The sequence below is a fragment of the Penaeus chinensis genome, chromosome 12 (genome assembly GCF_019202785.1).
Source record: "Penaeus chinensis breed Huanghai No. 1 chromosome 12, ASM1920278v2, whole genome shotgun sequence".
Lineage (NCBI taxonomy): Eukaryota > Metazoa > Arthropoda > Malacostraca > Decapoda > Penaeidae > Penaeus > Penaeus chinensis.
In genome coordinates this window covers 22,919,824-22,929,823 of record NC_061830.1, presented here as the reverse complement: position 1 = coordinate 22,929,823, position 10,000 = coordinate 22,919,824, and the positions used below count along the sequence as shown (strand labels likewise).

The following is a 10,000-nucleotide window of genomic DNA, read 5'->3' as shown; positions in this document are numbered from 1 at the left end:
TTTTTTATTTCTATATAATAGGTATGCTTTTAATATAATATGTATACCTCAAAGTGGGGCATTACATGTTTAGCTGTGAAAAATCTTCACTTCAAAATCATTTGAAGCTGGTTAACAATACCGGGCAAAAAGCTCCCCAGACACCTCTAAAGACATGATAAAAATAAAGAAAACACAAAAAAGTCCAAAGTTTCTGAATCTTCTTTTTCTCCTATCCCTCACACCTAACTACATGAGGTAGGAGAGTTGGCAGAGAAGGGTCTTAAGGTATGGTATCATATGAATTTACTACTTCACTGTTATTCCATGTGTGGGACTTAAGACTACATAATTTATATATATATCAAAATAAGACGATACCATTCTGTAACAATCCAGGTATTTTACACTGTAGGCTTGTCCCCTTGAAACAAAATGTTAATCAGCACACCCATTTGCCTGTTCAGTTGTCCAGAACTATCATTTTCCCAGGTTACTAGGAATAGCCTTGAATGGCATAAGACATAGAGGAGCAAAAATATTTCCTTTCTTTAAAGATATGCACTACTGAATAATAAACATAATTTTACATTATATCCTATGATTATAGCAACATCCAGTTAAGGAATTTCAAGAAAGTTATATTCTACAGCTAATGACGATGTGGTTTATTCATCAAAACAAATTAATTGTGTCCGCTGTCACAGTATCCTCAACCACAGATCTGTTGCAAATACTACTCAGACCAAGCTAATCAGGATGAATGAACTGTGTCCACTCTTGCAATATCCTCAACTGTAGATTTTTTCTGTTTATTTAACTTTATACTAACTACAAAAAAAATCAGTTCCTTTTCCCCATGTTAACATTTTGTTGGACCTCACTGAACCTTTATAAAAATCTGCATGGGGTGAAGATTCACCAAATTTATGCATGTGTTTGGGCGACGCCAGATTCTTTCCCAACTTTCCCAACTAGTCATTATTACAATTATACACTTCACTGCAACACTAATCTCTGATAGAATGATTTATCACCTTACAGTATCATTACTTGTCAATCACATAATCAGAAGTCATATACACGTGGCAATAATTCAGTGGCAAATTCATACAATACAATGCATTGTGATAACATTTACAGCTTAAGAGTGTAACCCTCACCCCTACACCCCTCCTTCTACATCCCTTCCTGCCAGCCTCCTATATCTTGTTGCCTGTTGCATAGATTGGTGCAAGGGATAGGAGAAACTTTGGATCATGGCAATACACCGTATACTCAAAGTCTTTAACATCTTTCTGCAGCAGTGTCAACTAAACTGTGACAATAGAGGTTTCCTTGGATCAAGGCAACTGATCTCCACAGCTTTTACTTATATCATGGAAGCTTGGGTGCCAAGCTGTTTAGTGTGTTGTGTTGTAGCACTCTCAGCTAGAAATCTGGCTAACCTGGGTTCAAGTCCCACACTGTTAATGGATGGTAATTCCTTCTATTCTTTGAACACACAGAGCTCATTTAGAAGCACAGACAGCTGCAAGTTCACTGAAAGTCTCAAGTCTCAACTTTTATTTTTTTTTATAATTATATCATGATTTTAACCCATTGTCACCTGGAATATGTTGTGCATATTTTAGATTTTTTTGGTGAAATGACTCTGCTAGTGCTTAGCCACAAAGGAGTCAATTAGTAGACCTTGTGACCTAACCTGATTTCACCTTTTCTTGGATTTGTGGGATAAACTTTTTTTTTACTATTGCTATCAATATCAATGGTGTTATTTTTATTATAGACATTATAATTACTATAATGTTAATGACATTAGTAGTGGCAATATTAGATAACAATATATTTTCAAAAATCAAGGAAAAGGGTAAACAGGTGAGACAAGCAGTACTCATAATTGGCTCATTAGTGACTTAATACAACTGGAGCCATCTATGTGTAAAAACTATTAATAATGTAAACCCACAGTGGCCATGGCATGTACGCACATGCCATGCCCATCAGTTTTGGGTTAATAAATTAGTTCTAAAAGAACTGATGCAGCTACATAAAGAACTAGAACAAAGAAATTATTTAGAAAACTTAATGAACTAATGTGAGAGTAGCCAGGCAAATATAGAGAGGCCAGCCAATACTGCATACACATTCAAATATTACCTTTAACCCATTCGCCCCATGTGGCAAGATGCCCATGCCCACTGTAATACATGTTTATTTATTGTATTTACACATAGATGGCTCTATAAGTTCTTAACCACCAAATAGCCAGTTATCAGAACTACCTATCTTATCTGTTTACCCTTTTCCTTCACTTTAGGAAAGGGTATTTGTATTATTTCATTGTCTAAAATATTTTAATGACAATTTAATGATCAGAACATCAATAACAATAATAACAGTATTGATAGCAATGGTATTTATTAAAAAAAAAAAAAAAATTCCCGCCAATTCAAGGAATGGGAAAATCAGGATCATTAACTAGGACTCCTTGCCGGTTGAGCACATGTGGAGCCATCTGTATGTAACAAAATTCACAAAAAACTACAGGGGTCAGAATATAAATCTGGGGCGAATGGGTTAAAGCATGCCATAAAATCTGTAGACAACAGCAGAACAGGAAACATGCAAATAAACCTCAAAACAATTATCGATACAACTTCACTCAATGTTGCCAGGAAAATGCTGTGCTCATTTTAGAATTCTTTGTGAAATGGCTCTGCAAGTACTTAGCCACAAAGAAGTCAGTAGACTTTGTGACCTTACTTGATTTCACATTTCCTAATGCTATGAATATTGATGGTGATATTTTTATTATACACATTATAATTACTATAATGTTATTGACATTAGTAACAGCAATATAAGATAACATAAAATATTTATGAAAATCAAGGAATAGGGTAAGGAGGTAAGACAGGTAGTACTCGTAATTGGCTCACTGGTGACTTAGTACAAGTGGAGCCATCTATGTGTAAAAATTATTAATAAAGTAAACTCACAGTGGGCATGGCATGTGCACACATGCTATGCTTGTCAGTTTTGGGTTTAAGAAACTTAAGACATGCAACCTTTACACATGAAAACCATATGCCCTCAACATGCTGCATCCACATCCACCCAAACCCTACCCCTTCAAAGACAAATTAAATATTGAAATAGTCAACAAATACACTATTCTGAGAGCAAACAAAATTGTCACCTTCAGCCCTCATCCCAGCCAATTTTAGAGGCTACATTAATTTAAAAACATTATGGCAGAAGTCCTCTTTATGGCTGGATGACTATATTCATCTATTCAATTCTCATGAGTTATATTTTAATAAATCATAATAAAAAACAATGAACCATTTTTAATATTGTCAACAGATACACAACATGGATTTTGGACCAAGCAATCATGTTAGCTTCAATAACCAGCACATGCAAAACATCAACAGACATCTCAACAGCCATGACCTCAAAATATCGGGCAATACACCCAATGTGTTTTTAGGTGGCATTTCATTTGTCTATATCTATTCAAGTGTCCCAAAGGACATGTCTTGGGCCCCCTTCTTTACATGCTAGAAATCAATGACCTTACACCATTCACTCTTGGCACTAATATCAAGACACTCTGTAAACTTTGTAAACAATGGTTTTGTAAATGACTACAAGTGCTCAGTCTTCATTACTATGTAAGTAGGGCTTTGACTGTTAAACAAGGGGACAAACAAAACCTAGATGTATGTGCTATGTCAAATCTTGATCTGTAGATTATCAAAGGCTCTACCACATGTATTGCTGCATTTACATCCATGCATGAATTTGATAACATAAATGCAATTTACAATGTCTCTTTTACCCATCAAAAAAATAAAGAAAGAAAATAAATAAATAAAATGAATAAAAAAAGAATTAAAAGATTTAAAAACAATTACACGTTTCTTCTCAAGCATGAGAGTAACATGACTGTCTTCTGTTCTTAAGCCATCCAGTGTTGTTTGTAAACTGCTCATAGTGGCATCATACTTCCGGATCTGGAGCATAATTTGATCCTCCAAGTCTTGCCTGAAAAGAAATGCAGTTTAAAACAAGGAACCTACAAGCTACTCAAAATACAGTTTACTTTGATTCTGCAGGTGTAGGTGCCTCACCATAATTCAGCCCCACCATAGATGGCATCAAGTGATGTTGTAGCACACCACAGAGGGAGTTTTTTTTTTTACTCTAAGTTCATTGTCATCCACAAGCCAAATTGAAGAAATATGCAAAACTATCCAGTCTTGCAAAAAGCCAGTGTGCAATAGCAAGCCCCTCCTATTATCAGATGTATTCATGCTTATCATTTTTACCATGAGTCATCAATATGTATCTAGTGCACAATGTCTCTGAATGCCTCTTAATTACAATGTACTCTTCATACTACCTAAAGCAACGGTCACACTAGCCTTCTCTATCCAGGGAACCCTTGACAGCAACACCAAGTGCTATTCAGCTACGGAGTGGGATTGGTCACACTATGCACCAGGTTCCTGATAAGACCAAAGTGTCTACAAAAAAAACTGAACTTGTTTTATTAATCATCATATATCATACAACCTTGCTGCTATTCTGTATTTCAACAGAAACAAAATCCAACAATATTCTTTCCAATAGCACATATCAATATCAGTTTAATCAATAATATACAAGAGACGTAATTATGGACTCATAAAAACTAAAGATGAGAGGAAGAAAATACTTTAACTGAAATAGAATAAAACATCATTCATTGTTAATCATGACACAGCCTTGCCAGCACTACAATAATACCCTGTGTAAAGGAAAGTTTCTTGTCCATTTCATCCATTATTGTTATTTTTAACTTGATTCTACCTTGATATTTGTGGATGGTTTTCCATAATTGTTCTTTGGTTCTCACTTTGTCCCACTAAGATATAAATAATGTTTGTAGTGAGCATTTTTTACTTTCCCTTGTCTGAAAATCTTGAAAATTTTAGTAAGGTACCATTACTAGCTGTAATAAATATTATTTATTTTTACAGTAAATTTATACCTAATATGATATAACAACAACCATTTAGACAATCAAGTAATAAGCTTCCAAGTAATCAAACTACAATTTTTGTTTTTGCATCATCTTTCCCTCTCCAATGCAGTGGGGATGCCATGCTGAGCAGGGATTTTCTTTTACAGCTTGAGAAGAATTATGTAAAGTGATACCAGGGTAGAAGAGACTAGTGCAACTGCCCCTTAAAAAATGAATGAATTGTGTACAAAAAAACATAGCTTGTGCACTGTAGTGTCATATCATTTGATCTTTATTTCTGGTATGACTTTTGAGTTCTTTGAAAAGATATGTACCGATTCATTGTTAATTTTTTGTTTCTTTGTTTTATGCCTCTGACTACTATATGGGGCTGAGGCATTTACCCTTTTTATCTCTCTCTATAAAATAAAGGATCATCTTAGCTCCTTAATGAATTACTTAACATATAATAAAATATCATAAAACAGGGCTAAGAATCATATCATTAATGTCAGATATTCCTCTCGACATGCTTCATTTCCTTCTGGTATCATCTAATTTTCTTACTGGATATATAGTACTGTGTCTTACCTTTTCTTTCTGAGTTGAAGTTCCAATTCTTCGTGCCTTGCCCCATGAGAAACCATTGCCAAAATGTTCTTTTCTAGGTCAGTCTTTAGGTCATCTAGGGTTATTTTGCTTGATTCTCGTACTTCATCATATTCTTCACGTGATGCTGTCCTTGTAGTAAAATATAAAAAAAAGTTCTCACTAAACGAGAAAAGATTTTCACATGCATAAATATATCCATACATACATGCACATACTAACAAATGAACAAACACATAGACATAGTAGTTTGGTAGCCAACAATATTTTGTTCTACCTTTATCTATGAACAATACAAATGTTGGAAAGAAAATTAGCAACAATCAAGATGTCCTCTAAATCTGGTGTATTATGGAATACTGTACATCTTACATAATCCAAAAGTATATCAAACCTGCAACTATTGACCATCTCCTCTTCATCTGTATTAAGTTCTTCCAATCGTTTTCTAAGTGAAGAGATAACATCTGTCCTCGTCTGGAGGCTCTCTTCCCTACTAGATTGCATCTCCAGGAGGCAGTTCTCTAGGCGACTGACACTTTCTCCTGAGTTCTACAATATAAATAGATAAATTAATAAATGTTGTTGGGAGAGAGGCAGAAAATCAAAATACCATTAAAACTTTTACATTCAAGAAATAAAAGACTGTAGTCATTGACCTGAAATGGTCTTTGGAAGCAGTTAGTCATCAAGGAATCAATTACCTGACCTCACCTATTTATTTCATTTCTTGAATTTCTAAGAAATGTTATTATCATTATTACTACTACTACTTTCATTATAAAATTAATAGCAATAATAATAGCAATTAGAATAAAAACTTAAAAAATGGTGTGGGGGGGGGGTAAGATTTATTACAATCATGATTATTATTATTATTATTATCATTATTATTAATATTATCATTAGTATTATTACTGTTATTAATACTATCATTCTTATCATTATCATTATCATTATTATTATTATCATTGCTACTAATACCATCATCATTACTATCACTATTACTATTACATTTACAATTACATTATTATTACTTTCATTATCATTACTATTATCATTATCATTTTTATTATCATTATTACCAGACTATTATTATTATTATTATCATTGTCATTATTATTAATATTAATATTATTATTATCATTATCATTATTATTAATATTAATATTATTATTATCATTATTATTATTATCTGTTATTATTATTATCAAAATTATTATTACCATTATAATATGTACTAGTATTATTATCATCATCATTATAATAAGTATTATTATCATTATCATTATTATCACTATTATCAATTCTATTATCATCATTATCATTACTATCACTATTACATTTACTATTACAATTACCATTATTATTATTACTTATATCATTATAATAATAATAATAATAATAATAATAATAATAATAATAATAATAATAATAATTACTATTATTATTATTATTATAATTATTATAATAATAATTATTATTACTATTAACATTATCATTATCATTGTTGGTATTGTTACTATTGTTATTATCCTTATCATTAATATCATAATCATAATTATTCTAATTTTTATAATTATCATTATAATCATTATTACTATCATTATCATCATTATTATCATCAGCATTAGCATTACCATTATCAAAGATAATAACAACAACCATAATAATAATGATGATGGTGATGATGGCACTAATGTTGATATTAATTTTAATGTTAATGTTTATGTTAGTATTAACATAAACATTAATATCAATGATAATGATATAAATAATAACATTAACAATGACAGTAAAATTAATATCAGTAACTATACTAAGGTCCTTATTATCAATAGTATGATTTTTTTACTATCATCATCATTATCATTATTATTATCATCAGGCTTTATCATTATTACCGGCATCGTTGTTATTGTCATTATTATCATATCATTATCATCTTTATTATTATTATTATTATTATTATGATTAATATTCATATTAATATTATTATTATTATTATCATTATCATCATATTTATTATTATACTTATTATTTTTATCATTATTACTATTATTATCATTATTATTATTATTATTATTATTATTATCATAATCATTATCATTATTATTATTATCATTATTATTATCATCATTATTATCATCATTATTATTATCATCATTGTTAAAATCATCATTATCATTTCTATCATCATTATCATTAATAATATTATAAATATCAACACTATTGCTATTACTAATTTTATAAATATTCACATTATTAGTATTATCTTTACTATTAATATTATCATTATCACTGTCACTATTTGAAGAAACATATCATAATAGCAGGTGTCTTTGTACCTAAAATATAAACAACTGTACAGATTATACTGTCATTTATATTTTGCAAAGATGACTATTTAACAAACAAGCAGATATAAAGAGTTTAGCAAAGATTATTCTGTATTGTAAAATTAAAATATAGGCAGTTGGAAGTTCCCAGTATGATGGGATTAAGATGATTTTAAAGTAAATTCATATTAGATAATTATGAAAAGTTATTTTACAGAAAGTTCTTGCAAAATAAATTTGACAAAAGTAATTTTAACATCCCTTTTTCCGAAAAATTCTTTTCCATGAAACAAACTGAGCAAAACCAGTGTAGAAGCTCAGTATGATTACAATAAAATATAGTAAAATATGCATATCCTGTTCTACCAAGATATGCAAATATACCAACTGTCCAAAAGAGTTTTGGAAAAGGCTAATTATTTTAAAACTTAAAATTTATGTGTGAGAGGAAACCAAGAAATGGATTTCAGGAACATCATTTTTGCATCAGCTCAGAAAAGAAATATGTTAAATACATCTTGCTCAAATAATATTTGAAGTGGTCTGTTTCTGGCACAGATTGACTAGTGTGTAATTATGATACCAGTTATATTACTTCTTGCCAGTGGGTCTTTTAGTTTTAAATATTACAAGGATAGGTTAAGCAGATATAGTAACTGGCTTTAAATATTATTTTTCAGTAATAAAAATCAGTGAATTTATATAACATAACCAATATTTTTAGCCCTGACAATTACAATGATAAATTCAGACTATACTGTCAGGCTCTAAGTCCTAATAATACAGGTATCTTGTGGGCAGTATTATATACAACTATGTAGTTATTATGATCGTTCTCCCATTAGTTGTTAATGTTCGAATATGGTAAGAATTTGTAAGATACCTATATGCTTGATATTGAGTAGTTTAATTTCAAAGTATATGAAATGAGTTTTTAAATTTTTTCTTTGGTCGGTGTTTTATATGTTGTTTTGTTGCTCCAACTGAGGGGAAAAGGTGAGATGCACATGTATATTCTGGAGTAGTGTACAGCACTACTGTTTGCATAAGGGTTACATACATTCAATATATATAGAAGGATATGTCAATAGTATTATAATATAAAGTAGATGTGGGTTGTGATAGTGAAGTGAGTTATGATAATGATGTGAATTGTGAGTGCCATGTTGTGATGCCATTGCATACAGATTATGATGCCAGTATTATCGTACGTATATTGTGATAATTATGTGTTTATATTATACACACTGCTTTTGTGTGATATGTTATACCATGTGAAATATAGAAGATTATGTTTAGTTTATATTGCTGTGGAGCATATCACCTAGATGAAAGAAACTCCAAGCAAACATAGAAGACAAACAGTAGAAAAACACATAATTATAAATAAGATCATATGACAGTCTGAAGAAGTTTTAAGGAATTATCTGCACATTTTCATCACAAAAAGACCTCACTACAAAACGATGTAAATGTACATTTTTTACATACCTTTGTCAGTTATGACAAACACTACTCATGTTTGGAAAGTTTTCTTAATTTTTATCAGATTCCACAATTGTCTGAAGTAAGCTCAGGCTGGCAAAAATTAGCAATAATTAACTGTAAACATATTTCTAAGAAAAATTCAATAGCTGAGTGAAATTAATTCATTTGCCCTGGATTTATGTTCTGTCCCCTGTAGTTTTTGGTGAATTTTGTTACATACAGATGGCTCCACATCAATCAGTCGGTCCTAGTTACCGATCCTGATTTCCCCATTCCTTGAATTGGTGGGAAAATGTGTTTTTCTTATTATACCATTGCTATCGATACTGTTATTATTGTTATTCATGTTATGATTATTAAATTGTCATTAAAATATTTTTGACAATGAAATGATACAAAAGACCCTTTCCTAAAGTGAAGGAAGAGGGTTAACAGGTGAGATAGGTAGTTCTGATAACAGGCTATTTGGTGATCAAGAACTTGTAGAGCCATCTATGTGTAAATACAATAAATAAACATGTATTACAGTGGGCATGGCATGTATTCTTGTCATATGGGGCGAATGGGTTAG

General features: G+C 30.8%; 1 protein-coding gene across 3 annotated transcripts in view; it reads right to left on the bottom strand.

Annotated features, from left to right (window-relative positions):
* Positions 1-10,000, bottom strand: part of LOC125031110 (progesterone-induced-blocking factor 1-like) — an 18,894-nt gene that overhangs the window by 901 nt on the left and 7,993 nt on the right. For all 3 annotated transcript variants that reach the window (XM_047621612.1, XM_047621613.1, XM_047621611.1), the window contains exons 5-7: positions 5,997-6,154; positions 5,585-5,734; positions 3,903-4,032 (exon numbers count right to left, since the gene is read on the bottom strand). In XM_047621612.1, coding sequence (XP_047477568.1) covers positions 3,903-4,032; positions 5,585-5,734; positions 5,997-6,154 — 438 coding nt within the window. The remainder of the gene's footprint in view (positions 1-3,902; positions 4,033-5,584; positions 5,735-5,996; positions 6,155-10,000) is intronic.